The 18,986-nt window shown below is 33.2% G+C and overlaps 1 protein-coding gene across 4 annotated transcripts in view; it reads left to right on the forward strand.

Moving 5' to 3' along the window:
- Nucleotides 1–18,986, forward strand: part of ZC2HC1A (zinc finger C2HC-type containing 1A) — a 51,132-nt gene that overhangs the window by 18,434 nt on the left and 13,712 nt on the right. For 2 of the 4 annotated variants that reach the window (XM_034668224.1, XM_034668225.1), the window contains exons 5-8: nucleotides 872–1,020; nucleotides 4,879–4,978; nucleotides 5,589–5,688; nucleotides 13,653–13,769. In XM_034668224.1, the coding sequence (XP_034524115.1) occupies nucleotides 872–1,020; nucleotides 4,879–4,978; nucleotides 5,589–5,688; nucleotides 13,653–13,769 (466 nt within the window). The remainder of the gene's footprint in view (nucleotides 1–871; nucleotides 1,021–4,878; nucleotides 4,979–5,588; nucleotides 5,689–13,652; nucleotides 13,770–18,986) is intronic. The other 2 variants (XM_034668226.1, XM_002924919.4) reach the window with 1 other exon arrangement.

The raw sequence follows: 18,986 nt of genomic DNA on the forward strand, positions 1-18,986 counted from the left end.
TTAATATAAGAAGTTTGCTGCATTAAAATTATATTAGTATTCTTGATTGAGATTTATTTCTTAGTAAAGAGAAGTTCTTATAAAATAAGTCAGGGAGATGAAAAGCATAGCATAGGGAATATAGTCAGTTATATTGTAATTACATTGTGTGGTGACAGATTGGTGGTGTGAACTGAATATCGTACAGAATTGGCGAATCACCATGTTGTATACCTGAAACTAATGTAACATTGTATGTCAGCTATATTCAGTAATAAATTAAAGGAAAAAAGTCCTTTAGAAAACCTAGATATGATCATTTTTAACATTTTATTGTAGTGGAGACAAACTATTTCTATAAAGGGCCAGATAGTAAATATCTTAGTTAATGAGGTATATTTTTTATCTCTTCTTTCATCTGAGAGAAAATACAACTGTATAAAGTTGATTAAACTAAGATTTTAACAGATTAGCCTAAATCTTAAAATCTGTTTTTAATGTAATGTGTTATTACGGCTTAACTTAGTCTCCAGTATAAAAATATGTAGATATGGTGAAAACATATGGTATATTATAAAGGCAAAGAAGAAATCCTAATTTTCCTCTATGTATTCATTCTTTTGTACTAAGGATTTATCTTTTGGGTTCCCCCCCCTCAAATTTGATTCTAGGATGACAGAAAATTGGAATTTATTATATACTAGCAAACTTTTTTCTTAAATGTCTTTACTAAGTTTGGTAGTCAGGTTGGGTGGTTATGAGGAAATGAAAAGTTTTGCTTATCAAATGTTACTACTTTGTTATACATCTTGAATTACTGTTCATAAAAACTTACAACTGTGTTTCACTTCAAGAATTATGTTATTAATCTGTTTCTTTTTTTCTGTTTTAGATTATATTCAGTGTCCATATTGCCAGAGGAGATTTAATGAAAATGCAGCTGATAGACATATTAATTTCTGTAAAGAACAGGCAGCACGTATTAGTAATAAAGGCAAATTTTCTACTGATACCAAAGGAAAGGCGACTTCTCGGACACAGGTGAAATGTTCAATTATTTCTACAAATAATTGAGAAAATGACTCTTTCACAGTTTTTCGCTTATGCTTTACAGAACATTTAGCTACAATTTTCTTACCGGCTTAAAGTTTCATATTACTGTTTGGCGATTTAGTAAGAAATTTGAATGTTTAATTGAGAACAAATTATTGAATGGACTTGAGTTAGTAGAGTCTTGAAAATAATGCACGTTGAAAAAGGCATTAGGGAAATGTAAGAAAACTACTTAAAAAGTAGGTGAAGCAGATTCAGAGGAAACCAGGGGGTTTGGAAGAGTGAGAAAATGGCAGTAAAAATCCATTTCCACATTTGAAAATCATGTAAGTACTGAATGTGTCTGTGCTATGTGTGACCATACATCCAAGAGAATGAAATCCTGGGGTCAAGTCCAACTGTTACTTCTGAACTTTTAGGCAAATAACATTTCATATATGAGAGGCTTTATTTCTTTATCTGTTAAGTAGTCTATATGATTTTTGTGAGAAACAAATGAGATGGTGTATGTGAAAGCACTTCAAGAGCCATAAACTGTATATAGATTTTGTGTTATGAAATTTTTACAGTACTCTTGTTTTTCATTAAGCATATTGTGACACAAAAACTTTGATAATGTCATACTTTTTTTTTTTTTTGAGATTTATTTATTTATTTTAGAGAGAGAGAAGAGAGAACACGAGTGGGAGGGGAAGAAGGAGAGGGAGAGGGGCTCTCAAGAAGATTCCCCACTGAGTGAGGAGCCTGACACAGGGCTCCATCTCAGGACCCTGAGATCACGACCTTGAGGTCATGACCTGGTCCAAAACCAAGAGTCGATGCTTAAACCGACTGTTGCCACCCAGCGCCCTAATAATGTCATGCTTTTCAGCAAGCTTCATTTTTCAGAAAACCCTCGTTTACAGTTTTTTTAGTACTGTAAATCTAGCAGACAATAAATAATCAAATCCATTTCACTTGTTATTTATAAATCAAATTTTGGATTAAAAGACTCCATTACAGATGGAGCCTTCTTGAGAAGATCCATATTGAATTTTTGTTAATATTATTAGAAATAGAGCATTTCATTATAAATCATCATCATTCTGGGGAAAGAATGAAGAATTTTCATTTTGAAGAATTTCCAAAACAGACGTCAAAAATATTTATCTCTTATTTAAATGGTTAAGATCAGTTATATGATTTTTTCTTTTGTCATAATAAAGTAATCAACAGAGTAAAAGAAATAGAACAGAATGTGTATGTCCCATCAACTTGGTGCCAAATGATTGTAAATGTAAAATCCAGGTAGCTGATAGTTCCCACCTTAAGCTGTATCAGTTCTGATTCTATGCCCAGTCGTATATATTCATTTCAATGTAAGCCCATATTTTCTCATCTTTATTGTTTTATTGTCCTATAGACAATAAAAAAGGATCTTAAAAAAAAGATGATTCTAAGAGACTGGAAACCATCCAAAGCAGTTCTTCTATAACTGTGTATTCTGGGTTTAACTGCAGGAAAGGGAAAGGAGCAAGGAAGGGGAAGGGAGAGGCAGGAAAAGAAGAGGAAAAAGAAAAGAGAAAAACATGACCTATATTTGGCAAAAAATAGTCAACATTATAACCTAGGTGGGCACAGGTATAGATTCAGCAGTTAAGGTCTTCAAAACAGTTACTATAAATATGCTCAAAAAGTTAAGGGAAACATACGCAAGAATTAAAGGAAAATATGGTAATAGTGAATAAACACATAGAAAATCTCTACAGAGAAATAAAGGCAAAATATGGGCATTTTGTAAATATCTGACTGAGGAAATTTATTAGATTTGTGATCTGTATAAAAACACATGAAATAATAAACATCTAACAAATACATATTTAATGAATGAAAGAAATAATGATTGAATGTAACTGTATAAAAATAAAGTGATTTTGTTTTTCTGATCACTAAAATTGATTTATATAAAATTGTTGATTACTAGAGTCATCCTGAAAGCCTAAAGATTTGACCTCTGCATATGGAATATGCTCTACCAGCACCTTTTGTTTATGCTAATCATTTTGCTCTTTTTTGGTAGTTAGCACAGTATGAGTGGCTCACCAATCCTATTTCTTAATCCAGTTTTATGGAGCCTATTTTTAGTAGACATGCCTGTGATATTTTTAGGGGTCTTCATTAGGGCTTGTTTTCCATATTGTTGTTAGTTTTAAAAATCTTTCCTAATGTCTTCACTGGTATTTTAGTGGGAGACACTGATATCAATCCAATGCCCCTTTAAAGATTTATTTATTCATTTGAGAGAGAGAGAGCGAGCGCACAGATGTGCGAGTGGGGAAGGGGCAGAGGGAGAGAATCCCCAAGCATACTCCCTGTTGAGCGCGGAGCCTGACCCTGGAGATCTCACATCCCCAAGTTCATGACCTGAGCCGAAACCAAGAGTCTCATGCTTGACTGACGGCCACCCAGGCACCCCCAGATGCCCTTTTTTCCCCTTTTTTAAAAGTTTATTTTTATTTATTCAAAATCAATTAACATAAAGTGTGTTATTAGTTTCAGTGGTAGAGTTTAGTGATTCATCAGTTGCCAGTTGCCTTTTTAAACCAAAAACACCTCTTGGTTTTCAAAGAGATAGTGTCTTTCTATGGCTTATCTCCAAAGGGTCCTAGTCACTTGTTCATTTGACAGATAGTTATTGAAGGTTTTCTGGTTGCCAAGTGCTTAAATTTCCGCTTCTGGCATAATAGTGCCAAATGTGCATGGAGTGTGTGTGTGTGTGTGTGTGTGTGTGTGTGCGTGTGTAAGAAAGAGAGAGAGAGAAGCCTTTTTATCAAGATTTATCTTCCTTAAAAGGCCACATACTAAATTTTGAATGGTATAATATTTTACTTTAAAATTTGTGTTTAGCTGGCAGTTTTTAGCAGTAGTGCATCTTAAATTTTATACTGATTATTGGTTATAAAATATGATTTTTGAAGATTATGTTTAAAACCAGTTTTTCACATAAAGTCCTCAGCAGTCTAACTATGTATTGGGCTAAATCTCAAGTACAAGCATCACTTTGTAGTTGAAGTAAAGTGGCATGAGTTTTACTTCCTCTTCTGTTGTGAAGTTGGAGTTGGGCAAGTTCATTTTGTTATATTGGAGCAGGTGATCAATAAGATACTTCAATATTCAGTAACAAAATTTGGCTCAGGTAAGAGACAGTAAAATAAAATTGATAATGATATCTTTCTAGAAAGTAGAGAAAAAATAAATAAACACCCTCTCTTTCCTCAACCCATGTTCTATTCATCTAACATGATCTGGTGAGGAATTAGCTTTCTTTTCATGTTCAGGAAATCAATAAGGCAGCTATTGTAAAACTTATCCAGACTTATTTGTAATCTTATGAATTATTACCAGTAGGAAATATGGCTGGATTATATATATGAAATATAAAACCATGCCCAAAAACATGTAAAAATTTTGATCTTTAAAGCTGCACTGCTAAGTGAGCATCATTGGATGTTTCTAAGTTTTTCTGTTAATATTTGTTTGGCATTTAAAATCTTCACATTGAAGAAATTTTTTCCATTTGACCTATTTTTTTTTTTTTTTCTGTGAACTGGGCAAAGCTGCTCTTAGTTTGTTTTAGCAATGGAACATCTGAGCCAAACTTTTAGCACACTAGTTTTGAGATGGAACATATTTTGGAAAACCTCTCTCTAGGGTGATGTATTTTAATCTGTACTTTCTCAATTTGGGTAATTCAGTAGCTAATTTTTAAAAAAAAAAGTGCTCATTTAAGGATATGTGAGCTTTTGAAATACTGGTTTACAACTATAAAAGTAATGTCGATAAAATATTTTATTTTCATTATTTTAGTATAAGCCGCCTGCACTTAAAAAGTCAAATTCTCCTGGAACTGCACCATCAGGATCTTCACGATTACCACAACCAAGTGGCGCTAGCAAAACTGTTGTAGGTAATGAGCTCCATAAATAACTTGATTTTTTTTTTTTCTGTAGAGACAGAAACGAAGATAGTGTTCTGTTTTGGATTATTAAAATAGATTTATAATTAGGAAGAGATGTGGAGGATAAGTAATTCTTTCTGGGTAAAAATAAAGTAACTTTCAATAACTCTCTACTTAGGATACTTTATAGTCCTTTTTTTTTATCCTAGATGTTGTTACTGCTATATCACCCGTTCAGAGTAGTCAACCAAGTTCTTTTCTTGATTCTTTGATCACAGTATTTTTCCCTCCTTTCTATGTATACTGCTCTGAACTTAACAATTGTCCTGATAGACACATGCTTAATGACTTGAAGGAGAAACTGACTGACTGAAGTGCACCTTTATTTATATGTAAATTGTAATAAAGAAATTTGGAAATTAGAAACGAAGGATGCTATATGTTGTTCTCTGGAAATTTTATTTTTAAAAAAGCCTTTTCCTAGTTGGTAACTTGTTTTGATTTATTGCCGCAAAGATTTATTGCCACTAAAGCGTTGTTTTCCTTGTCAAATGCTCTGTTTTATGTGATTTTTCTTTTTCAGAATGTTGTTAAAAATAATAACCTTTTTTATTATAAGGTGTGCCTTCAGGTAAAGTGTCTTCAGTTAGCAGCTCTTTGGGAAACAAACTTCAGACCTTGTCTCCCTCACATAAAGGGATAGCAGCGCCTCATGTAGGGTAAGTCTATTTGAATTTAATTGATTAGTGATACACACACACGCACGCGCACGCAAATGATTCTGAGTTTTCTTTTATTACTTAATTGGCTTTTTTGTTAACCTTGATTTTCTTTCTAAAGTTCATTTGTCTTTTAACATATTGCTGGTCAGGGGCACATACAGTACTGTTGAGGGTCTAAATTAGGATAAACATTTTGGAAAAAAATCTAGTGGTGTGTATCAAGAGCCCAAAAAACATTCATACTTTTTGAATAATTTTACTTCTGGAAATCTAGTCTAAGGAAATCATTTGAAATATAGAAGATTTTTGTAATAACCAATATTTATGAAACATGTATCAGGCACTGTTCTAAACATTTTTCATATATTTTTATTAAAACCACCCCACCACCATAGGATGAGGGGATCAGAGAAGCAAAATAATTTGCTCAAAGCCACACAGCTATTAAGAGTTGGAAGCGGGTTACAAATTAGAGTCTCTTTGGCTCTAAACATTGGTTTCTTTCCTATGGTTTTATTATAATGTAAAAAAAATTAAGTTACCTAAATTTCTAGCTTTGTTTGAATAGCAAATTATAACAATCTATACAATTCCTGTATAGGAATGTCTATGCATTTTAAAGGGATGATTCTACTATAACAGGAGAAAAACGTAGGATACAAACTCCCATATATACTGAGATATATACAATGTGTAGACAAAAAATGCTGAAATATTAATAGTGGATGATTATTTTTCACTCATTTAATACTTTTAATATACTTTTCATCTTTCTGCAGTTTTATATACATGGCTTCTAAGAAAGTAGCATAGTTAAGCTTTCCACAGTTATTTTAATGTGGGAAAAATTGTTGGTAACACGAGAGATTTTAAAAATCCCTGTATCTTAGTAGGAACTCCCTTTCTCTCCCATTTTGGTAAATCAGAAAATTAAGGTTTATCACGTGATCTTTAGAATGAGGGCTTATATGTATACTTTATAGATACTGATAAAGTTGATTGAGGAAATACAGCACACATTATTTTCAGATATGGGTTATCACTTTTTTCTAATGTAGGAAATATCCATAGGGTTATATATCAATTGAGAGCAACTGTTTTTTGTTTCCTAATTTGGAGTACACAGAAAGTACAAAATCTAAAAGGAGTTTAATGTAATTATCATTGTAGAAAAAGAAAAAATCAGCAAGATCTGATTAGTTAAATGTTTTTTCTTTTTGTTATGCTTCTAAAAAGAAGACACAGGCTATCCTTAAGAAAGAGACAGGTTATCAGTAGAACAGGTGGTTGAAAAGTAAAATATTCTCATCTTTCAGTGGTAAGAAACTGATTTTGTTTTATTTTTTGAGCTTCTCTACTGAGTTGACTCATCATTTTTAATTAAAGTGTAGATGACAATAAGTATTTTAACTTTTACAAATCCTTTTTACCATATCACAGAATTACCTTCTATGCTGTATTAATTATAGTTTCATTTACAGTTGATTATGAATTAAAAACTGATATTTTTTACTGCCCTTCCTCTCATACTGGAAATGCTATCAGATGGCCATATTAAGTTGTACTCACACCCTCCCCTGTATTCTTAATAGGGCATATTAAGCTGGCTGGTGTAATGAAAAGTGGCACTGACTTTGAATTAGAAAATTAGGCTTCTGGATCCTGCTTTGCCAATGAATAGCCATATGACTTTTTGCATATCTCCTTTGTCTCACTCACAGCATTCTGTGAATATTGTCACCTGATCTAATACAATCTGACCAACATTTATATAATCCCTAGGAAAAAATTTGTTTTTACTAACAAGCAAAGACTTTGAGCACAGTAATTTTATAAATTATGCACTGCTTACAATGCCATGAAGATTTAAAATTTCTGTTTGTCTCACATCATATTAAACTGTCAAACATAACTCTGTAAATCCATTTGTGCATTTTATATACAGTCCCTACATGTTAGGTTTCCAACCACTGTAAAGAGCCTTGGTTTTTGCCTGCGGCCAATATATTACCATATTAATTGGAACATTACTACATTACTATATGAAATAAAACCATTCATGGCTGTTTAGTGGCAGAGTTTTTGTTGTTTTGTTTTTAAGAATTATTGAGTATATTGACTTGTTATTTATTGATTATATATTTTTTTCCTTTGCTGGATTGTAAGCTCTGATAGCTCTTTGTGTCTGCTTTGCTTACAGATAGAACTATAAAATGTAGTATAATGCCTGGCATATAGACACACAAAAAATTTTTGGTGAATAAATGAAACAAATAACGAATTAACAAATTAAATCCCTCATTTGTCAGCCTGTTGGCACATTATAGAACCATGGTCCTGGTACTGGTGGGATAATTGACGTTTGAATGGCAGTCATTATTTCTATTGATATAATGCTTCAGGATTGAGTAAAGGTGGAATTAAGACATCTGCACCTTCTGAATTAGTGAAATAGTCATTTCAGTAACTCAGGATTGTTTAAAGCCTTGTGTATATATCTTTATTGTGACTAGCTTAATCATGCATACCAGTGATCTGTTGGAATCGTACTGCAGAAAAATTTGTCTTGAAAAAAATTCTCATTTATTTGGTAATTAACTTCTGGATAACTTATGGGTCAACCAGTTCTATCAGATTTTTTTTAAAGCAAAAAATGCCCTCAATAGAAAAACTTTCTCTTATGGTAAAAGATGACTATCTAATCCTAGGAAATTTTAGAAGTATGGTGAAGCAAGAAACTTTTAAGTAAACATTACCACATTTGAATTGTGTCAGGGAATTTACACAGTCATGCCTTGAGATTTGTGTTTTCTTAGTGGTTAATTACCAGCTAAAATGGACATTTTAGCTGATAATTTTCAGTAGCTAAAATATCAAATATCAAAGGTTTACTTCTGTTCAGTTATTATGAAAGACATTTACTTTGAAGACAGGCTATAGTAGATACAGCAAAACTAGAGCAACAATGCATTTAAGCAGCATTTCTTAATAAATTGAATTTGGTTTCTCATACTTATATTGACAAAAGTAAGAAACAAATATCTGGTTTTTAAGTACATTTTTGTATAAGTGGAAACAGGCTTTTCTCATAAGCCAGTCTTGATGTGTATGAGTTGAATTTGTGTGGAACATTGTTTAGATTTTTATGAACTTCTCTATCATTTATTATTGATCTAGAAATGCCTAAAATGACCTAGAATTGCAGAGTGTGGCTTCTTACGTGGATACCAATGATTGAGGCTATTGGTTTTGGCATATGTAAAGGATTTGATAAGTTTAGGATCAAAAATAGAAGTATGATACATTTCAAAACTTTGAATGCCTCAGAACATCATAACTGTGGGTGTCTACAAAGATACAAAATACGAACTGGTAAATTTTTTCCCAATATTCTTTCAGAAGTCATCCTTTTATTATACCTACTCGGCTCACTACAGTCTTACAAGACTGAGTGACTTACATGCTCCTGAGTAACTCATTCTCAGTATCAACAATAAACAAGGACCTTCCCAAGGTCAAAGTTTATTTCAAATTAAAACCTATTCGAATAACTTGATATCACTGCCAAGTATTCCTTAAAATGTGAATTTATTCTTAGCTATAAATATTTTGAAAGCTTGCTAAAGTATTATTCCTTTTTAGATAACACTATTTGTATTGGGGCGGTTATATGCAACTGCAGTAGTCATTTTAAATTAGAAAGTCTTGGTCGAGGGGCGCCTGGGTGGCACAGCGGTTAAGCGTCTGCCTTCGGCTCAGGGCGTGATCCCGGCGTTATGGGATCGAGCCCCACGTCAGGCTCCTCTGCTGTGAGCCTGCTTCTTCCTCTCCCACTCCCCCTGCTTGTGTTCCCTCTCTCGCTGGCTGTCTCTATCTCTGTCAAATAAATAAATAAAATCTTTAAAAAAAAAAAAAAGTCTTGGTCGAAATAACAGTTTATCATAGAAATATATTAGCTTGACAAATGTAATATGTTTTTGAGATTAAAAGATAATGTAGTGATATCTATCATAACTCCTTAACATGTGAAAAACCTTTAAAAATCATCACTGAAATTGTTCAAAATTTTAAAATACTGGCATCATCTCATATTATAGAATTTTTATATTTTAGAGCAGGTGATCTTCTTGAACCTATGGCCTGAGAGCCAAATCCTGCCCCAAAACTAGATTTATTGGAACACGGTCAAACCCAATTATTTATGTATTGTCTATGCCTGTTGTCATGCTACAATGGTGCAGATGAGTATTTGAGACAGAGATAGCCAGTGTAGCCCCCGTAAAGCCTGAAATATTTACTGTCTGGCTCTTCACAGGAAATGTTTGCCATTCTCTATTTTAGAATAAGTAAATTATCATAGGAATTAGGCATTTATAATTTGAAGGTATGGATTTTATGGATTCTTTATTTAAGGATAGAAATATTTTTTTTTTTTTAAGTCATGTGGAGTATCTGGAAACTTGTAGATTAGTGGTCTGTGGAACCAAAGGATTTTTTAACTTTTATTAATCCAATGCATTTCTGTGCTTGAATTGAAAGAACAGCAAGAAATTAAAAATATACTTTGATGTTGACTCTGATGAAATCTAGGTGCCAATTTAAGGACATATCCTTAAATTTCATAGGGAATTGAAATCATGTTATGTGTATCAGATTGCTTAGTCTGCACCAGATATATGTTATGTGGGAGTGCTTAGTTCACTTCAAAAAACCCTCTTTTGTTTTCCTTAGCAGTAGTAGCAAGACTACTTCTACTGCTGAATGGATTTATTTATTGCTGCCTGATTTCTTTTCAGCCCTTGGATATATAATCAATGTTACCAAATTGAAACTTTTAAAAGAAAAATAACATAGAAGCACTCTAAAAACATTGATATTGGTAGTTCCATAATGGATTACTGCCAGGTTAAAATTATGTTCCCGAAACTCTGTGACTAATTAAAAATACATAACAAAGTAGATTTTTTGTTGCACTTTCCCCAAATTTATTAATAATCTCCAAGTAACACCAGATTTATAAATTCAGTGTTAACATCAGTAAAGGTGATTTTTTTTTCATAGCTTGAAACATCCAGTGCCCCTGAGCTCTGAGCAAAACATGAAATAGACACAGCCTTCCTGGTTCTTATATTATTTCCTTCTCAAAGTCAGTTATTGATGATTTGCAAGACCAAGAAAGGCAAAGAGAAGAAACTTCAAACAAGGATCAGTCTGTTGGGTTGAATTTGAATTCCTTTTGAAAACACATTTACTACTTTTGCAAAGATTTTAATTTCTTTCCAAATATCCCTACATCTTGTTGCTGCTTTGACTTATCTTTAGTGCTCTTGGAGATTGAGGAACAGAAATGAAGGGATTTGATAGAAAAGGAGATGTGAGCAAGGAAGTGTTCATAAAACTCACTAAAATAAATATGAAGATGGTACATGAGAAATGATTTGTCATATTTTATGATCTGGGTTAGTTTAGGGAAAGATTTAAATGTTTGAAAGGTCTTCTTTCATAAACTAATAATTTTTAAATTTATGTAATTACCCCAATGTAGATTATTATTGCATGGCAAAAAATATGTAATTGAGATTTTATAAATAAAAATATATTCAAATATATAAAATTTTACATAATTAGATTTATACAAAAGTTATACATAGTTTATAAAAATAAATACAGTATATATAATTTTTTACATAGGACATATATAATCTTGATTACTTTATTGAGACATATAAAGTTTGTTTTTGTTTGGTTATACCTTGATAACAACATAGCATAACAGTAGCAAATTATACAAGAGCATAAGTTTAAGTGATTTGAACTTAAGAATAACATTTACTGACATTTAGCCTAAGTAACGTTTGAATTGTGTGTATATGTACATACAAATCGCATATATATATACATAGGTAGATCATCTGAGTTGAATTTTATAACAGCTATATGGAAAACAAAACATATCATCTTTGGAACCTTCCATTCAATTAGGTTTTTAAAATCTGAAAATTCTGGTTAATTCTGTCATATGTAGAAAATATGTAATACTTGCATTAGATAATTACTTCTAGATTTTTTTTAAAAAGATTTTATTTATTTAATTTGACCAAGAGAGAGCACAAGCAGAGGGAGCGACAGGCAGAGGGAGAGGGAGAAGCAGGCTTCCCATCAAGCTGGGAGCCCAATGTGAGGCTCGATCCCAGGGCCCTGGGATCATGACCTGAGCCAAAGGCAGTCACTTAATGACTGAGCCCCCCAGGTGCCCCTATTTTTAGATTTTTATTGGATTTTACACATCTCCTTTCTCAAATTGAACTTTGTTGTGTCATGTGTAAGATTTGAGTAGTTCTTATTGTACTAGAGAAATGTTTTAAAAATATAGTTTAAAATATTCTAAATCTTCATTTCAGTCACCTATGTGAAAGAAAATAATATTTTTATTCCTTATTTCGAAGCCACATATATCTTTTGTAAGATAACTGCTGTTTGGAACAATAGTGTTTTGATAATTGTTAAGCAATTCAAAGAAAAATCTGATTTTTACTGACTTTTACTAAATAGGTAAAATTTCTAGTAATCTTTTACAAATTAAAAAAACCATCAAGTTTTCATCTCAGATATTTAGAAATTATGTAAAATATATATATTTAATGAAGGCATTTTAAAAAAAGTGTGTGTGTGTGTGTGTGTCTATACACCACATCCTAATGAAGGCATTTTTTAAAGACTTAGAATGTTTTATATAATGTGATTTAAACACCTAATGCAAGCATCATCATCTGTAAAGAAGAACAACTTTTATAATAAAATACTATGCACAGGATACTGAAAAAACATAAAAATGAATAAAATGTGTCCCTCTGTAGAGACCCTTATAATCTAGAGCAATAAACAGCTTCTTTTTAGACACTAAATTCCGTAAGAACAAGCATCAGGTCTGTTTCATTTACCAGGATATCCCCAGAATGTAGTATAGTGCCTGATACATAGTAGGTGCTCAGGGTTTGTAGAGTTAATGAGTAAGTGGAAGAATGCATTGGAGCAAACAAGCATCCCTTAAAAAGAGTGTCCTTTTAAGTTAACAAGCAGTGATGTGTTATTCAGTAGTCATTTAATATAGTTCTCCTACCTTCCTAATTTAACTTTCCCTGTTCCCTGCAATGCATGAATATTGGTTGGTAATAGTATATAGGAGTCAGTTATTGGTTGATGTAAAACAATGACACCTCTACAAACCTGCAGTTTTTCCTATTTTCCTCCAGATGGAGCTCCTTTATACTTTCGGTTTTTAAAAAACAAAACCAAAAACTTCAGATGTCTTGGCCACTTAACATTTCTACGTATGATTTTTCAGATTGCCATCCCTGTTTTTCCCTGTACATCATGCTTTATATATCTCTGTATGAATTTCATGAATAGTCATTCTTTGTTAGAAAGTCAGATAGCATTAAAGAAATAAATATCATTTATTTGATTTCTTACTTTATATTTGGAATTTTAAAATGCAGGGTAAATCATAAAATAATAAAAAAGAGAAAGGTACTATGAAATCAGGGAAGGAGAAAAATTAGATTATTTGTGAACTCTGTGAGAAGAAACATCAGATCAGTCTTATTTACCAAGATAGTAACTTTTAGTTCACTTCTAGCTTCACAAATGTTATTTTAAACAGTTGTTGTCCTTCTTAAGTTTATTTATTGATTCCATTGCCTTTCTTTGTATAAATGTGGCCTTTGTTTGGATGTTCATCACAACTGCAGGGTGGCCTGCATCATCCGAATTTTCATATCTAATAGTGGACATTGTATGAACTATCTGAGGATTCTTTTTGACAATCCTTACCCTGGCAGTCCAATAATTAAGAGCTTGGGGGGTAGATTTCTAACCAGAATAATGTTTAAAAAAATTTTTTTTAATATAAAGAAACATTAGCAATCTCCTTATGGGTACACCTTTATATATTTTAATAGTAAGATGGACAAATTAGCCCCTCCACTTCGAACTGGAAGACATGTCCAAAGGTTGTATGACAGTGATACAAAATCAGACAGTGCCATCAAAAGACATGAGTTATTACCCATTTACAAGTAAGTATTTGTAACTCAGTTTAGTTAATCTTTTTCAGATATTTCCTTAAAGACTTTATATAACTGAATACTATAAACTTATATATTCCTAGATTTTAAAAAAATCTTATTTTAATCATTTTTAAGCCAAAAAGTACTAAATAATCTTATAGGATTTAAAACACTCTGATGTTAGATGAACATTTCTGTTGTTCTAAATAAAGCTGTTTTTAACATTTATTTCTATTAAATTTTAACTTGTAGAGGGGTGAAATAGCAGTCACCTTCAATGATTGTTATCTTTATGAAGCTTTCTTTTGGGAGTATTTATTTTTAAAGATTTAATTACTTATAGGGAGTGAGCGTGGGGCAAGAGGGGCAGAGGAAGAGGAAGAGAGAATCCCAAGCAGACCCCACCCTTGCACGAAGCCCAACAAGGTTGTTGATCCCATGACCCCAAGATGACGACCTGAGCTGAAATCAAGAGTTGAATGCTTACTGACTGCACCATCCAGGCACCCCTTAGGACTAATATTTTTAAAAAGAACAGTATAGGGGATATTATGCTATATATTACATGTAATATTGCTGTGTTATTTTTTAGTTAAGATGGTGATTAATTATTATAAAAAGGCAGAAAACAAAGAGATTTTAGAAAACATTCAATCCAGGGATTCTCAGTCTTTTGGTTAAATTGCTACAAGTTCCACATAAAATGAGGAAAGGATAAGATACTGCCGAGGACACTCTCCTCTCTATACTGGCCCAGAAAGCTGAAAAGAGGTGAGTGGCAATGGCGGTCACCTTGGAACTCTTTCCACTGAAATCTTCAGGGTTTTCTAGATTGGGCTCCAATACCAAGTCTAGCTCTCTCATTTTAAAATGATGAAATTTGAATCAGATAAATTACTTATTAAAGTTGAAAAATATATTATTAAACAGAATTCACTTAGCTAACTTTTAAACCACTCCTACTACAGCATTGTCTTACCAGGTATGAAGAAGGATTAATTTAACCAGATATAAAATAAAGATGGGAGAAGTCTTTAAAATATTAGCAGCACCCGTGTGTTATTTTTAAGTACTTAGTGATAAATCATAGAAGGAAGAATTTGTGTCCTGAGCCATTTTTCTTAGTACTGTTGTTGTTCTCTGTTCCCTCTGAAGCATATTTCAAAGAAACACTGATTAGCAGTAAGGTAGAGTTAGTTGTAATTGCAAAATTAAACCTCCTTTTGTTATTTTTGACCTAGAACAAGCAGATTGCAGATACAGAATAAGGGTAGCGCTTTTCAGACTCTGGACAGGAGCAAAAATGTGTTGACCATGTGAGACTGGAACAACATGTTTTAAGTACCAATCAAGACTGTTCTTCCCAGTCTCTTAAGAATGGTTCTTGACATTCAGATTCCACCTGTTAGAAATTATTACTGAAAGTACCTGATAGGTATTTAATAATGGTTACTGTTGATAATCTTATTTTTCTTTAATTTTTATTTTCTAATTATTTGAATAACTTCATTGATATGGTGAGGTTATGTGTGTATATCGTAGGTATGTTTGTATTATCCATGTTTCTCATGTACATATTAAATGAGGGTGATAAGATTTCTAACAAGGCTTTTGTTCTAGAGCCAAAAAATAAAAAAATGTGTCTTTCCTATTCCTCTTACGACTCTCACTGGAGGAATCGCCATTGTTTGGCAATTATTTATTAGAGATTGAATTCCTAAAAAGGTACTGTAGCAGTTCCACAACATCCTTAGATGCTATTTAAGAGTCGGGTAGAGTATACCTCATGGTTAGACTCTCAGTGGCCATTTGAAGAGGGTCAGGGAAACCCATTCATGCACCAAGGTGATTTTTGTCAAAGTTTAGAAAAAATTAAGTATTCAAAGCAGCCTCTCTTTGAATAACAGACAGCATTGCATATTGACTATAATAAGATTTGTAATACAGCCCACCAAAATTCAAGTTCAAATACTGTGGCCTTGTAATAGCTTTGCGGCTTACTTAATTTCTCTAATATGATTTTCTTCAACTTCAAAACGGGAATAATATCTTCTGAGATTTCTGTGAAGATTAAACCAGCTGAAGTATGTGTAGCACCTGGCATCCTATCTGGCGTTTGGAAAATAGTAGATGTAGTTATTACCTGTGTATATTTTGGAGGTACCTATTTAGATTGTCAGACTCTTCAACTTTGCTTTATAAGGAGGAAGAATTTCAGCCATAGTTTAAGTACTTACAATCTAAAGGAGTTTTAAAAAGTATTCTGCTTGTTCATATAACACAATATTGCTAATCTCTGAAATGAAAAGATTTGACTGAATCTCTAAAAAAGATGGAATTATTGATACTACTTAATCCATTGGATCATTATGAGGATTAAGTAAGTTTACATATAGAAGCAATTAGAAATCTATACCAAATTAGTAATAAGCACCATTTTGTAAATGTTAACTAGGAACAGTAACAATAGCCATAATAGTAATAATAGTATCATCATCATCATCAACTATTCTGAATGTTTATATAAATTGCAATTGGTATCCATAACTTCTTCTAAGATAAGTGATGATAGTCATATTTTATTATTTTTTTATTTTTTTTATTTTAATGTTTTTTTATTATATTATGTTAGTCACCATACAGTACATCCCTGGTTTCTGATGTAAAGTTCGATGATTCATTGGTTGCGTATATCACCCAGTGCACCATGCAATACGTGCCCTCCTTACTACCCATCACCGGCCTATCCCATTCCCCCACCCCTCTCCCCTCTGAAGCCCTCAGTTTGTTTCTCAGAGTCCATAGTCTCCCATGCTTCACTCCCCCTTCTGATTACCCCCCTTTCTTTATCCCTTTCTTCCCCTACCGATCATCCTAGTTCTTATGTTCCATAGATGAGAGAAATCATATGATAATTGTCTTTCTCTGCTTGACTTATTTCACTTAGCATTATCTCCTCCAGTGCCGTCCATGTTGCAGCAAATGTTGAGAATTCGTTCTTTCTGATAGCTGAGTAATTATCCATTGTATATGGACCACAACTTCTTAATCCAGTCATAAGGGCATCTCAGCTCCTTCCACGATTTAGCTATTGTGGACAATGCTGCTATGAACATTGGGGTGCATATGGCCCTTCTCTTTACTACGTCTGTATCTTTGGGGTAAACACCCAGTAGTGCAATGGCTGGGTCATAGGGTAGTTCAATTTTTAACTTTTTAAGGGACCTCCACACTGTTTTCCAGAGTGGCTGTACCAACTTGCATTCCCACCAACAATGTAGGAGGGATCCCCTTTCTCCACATCCTCTCCAACAATTGTTGTTTCTTGCCTTGTCTATCTTTGCCATTCTAACTGGCGTAAGGTGGTATCTCAGTGTGGTTTTGATTTGAATTTCCCTGATGGCTAATGATTTTGAACATTTTTTCATGTGTCTGTTAGCCATTTGTATGTCTTCATTGGAAAAGTGTCTGTTCATATCTTCTGCCCATTTTATGATTTGTTTATTTGTTTCTCGTGTATTGAGTTTGAGAAGTTCTTTGTAGATCTTGGATACCAGTCCCTTATCTGTAACATCATTTGCAAATATATTCTCCCATTCTGTGGGCTGCCTCTTAGTTGTTTTGACTGTTTCCTTGGTTGTGCAGAAGCTTTTTATCTTGATGAAGTCCCACAAGTTCATTTTATCTTTTGTTTCTCTTGCCTTTGGAGATGTGTCGTGAAAAAGGTTGCTCTGGCCGATGTCATAGAAGTTGTTGCCTATGTTCTCCTCTAGAATTTTGATGGATTCCTGTCTCACATCGAGGTCTTTCATCCATTTGGAGTTTATCTTTGTGTATGATGTGAGAGAGTGGTCAAGTTTCATTCTTTTCCATGTNTCCTGTCTCACATTGAGGTCTTTCATCCATTTGGAGTTTATTTTTGTGTATGGTGTGAGAGAGTGGTCAAGTTTCATTCTTTTGCATGTAGCTGTCCAATTTTCCCAGCACCATTTATTGAAGAGACTGTCTTTTTTCCACCGGATGTTTTTTCCTGCTTTATCAAAGATTAGTTGCCCAAAGAGCCGAGGGTCCATTTCTGGGTTCTCTATTCTGTTCCATTGGTCTATGTGTCTGTTTTTGTGCCAGTACCATGCTGTCTTTGTGATCACAGCTTTGTAGTACAGCTCGAAATCCGGCGTTGTGATGCGCCCAGCTTTGTTTTTCCTTTTCAACAATTCCTTTGCGATTTGGGGCCTTTTCTGGTTCCATACAAATTTAAGGACTATTTGTTCCAGTTCTTTGAAAAATGTCCTCGGTATTTTGATCGGGATAGCATTGAAAGTGTAGATTGCTCTGGGTAGTATGGACATTTTAACTATGTTAATTCTTCCAATCCATGAGCATGGAATATTTTTCCATCTTTTTATGTCTTCCTCAATATCTTTCAAAAGTGATCTATAGTTTCTAGCATATAGGTCCTTTACGTCTCTGGTTAAGTTAATTCCAAGGTAACATATGGTTTTTGGTGCTATTGTAAATGGGATGGATTCCCTAATTTCTCTTTCTTCAGTCTCATTATTCGTGTATAGAAATGCAACTGATTTCTGAGCATTGATTTTGTATCCCACCACATTACTGAATTGCTCTATAACTTCTAATAATTTGGGAGTGGATTCTTTTGGGTTTTCCATATAGAGTATCATGTCATCTGCGAAGAGAGACATTTTGACTACTTCTTTGCTGATTTGGCTACCTTTTATCCCTTTTTGTTGTCTGATTACTGTTGCAAGGACTTCTAGTACTATGTTTAATAATAGTGGTGAGAGTGGGCATCCTCGTCANCTATAACTTCTAAAAGTTTAGGAGTGGATTCTTTTGGGTTTTCCATATAGAGTATCATGTCATCTGTGAAGAAAGACAGTTTGACTTCTTCCTTGCTGATTTGGATACCTTTTATCCCTTTTTGTTGTCTGATTGCTGTAGCAAGGACTTCTTGTCATAGATGGTTTTTATGAGATTGAGGAATGTACCCTCTAGCCCTACACTCTGAAGGGTTTTAATCAGGAAAGGATGCTGTATTGTGTCAAATGCTTTTTCTGCATCTATTCAGATAATCATATGATTTTTGAATTTTTCTTCCTGGATAAAATCTAAGACACTGATGGATTTGAGAATATTGAACCACCCTTGCATCCCAGGGATGAATCCCACTTGGTCATGATGGGTAATCCTTTTAATGTACTGTTG

Source organism: Ailuropoda melanoleuca, chromosome 9 (assembly GCF_002007445.2).
Source record: "Ailuropoda melanoleuca isolate Jingjing chromosome 9, ASM200744v2, whole genome shotgun sequence".
NCBI lineage: Eukaryota > Metazoa > Chordata > Mammalia > Carnivora > Ursidae > Ailuropoda > Ailuropoda melanoleuca.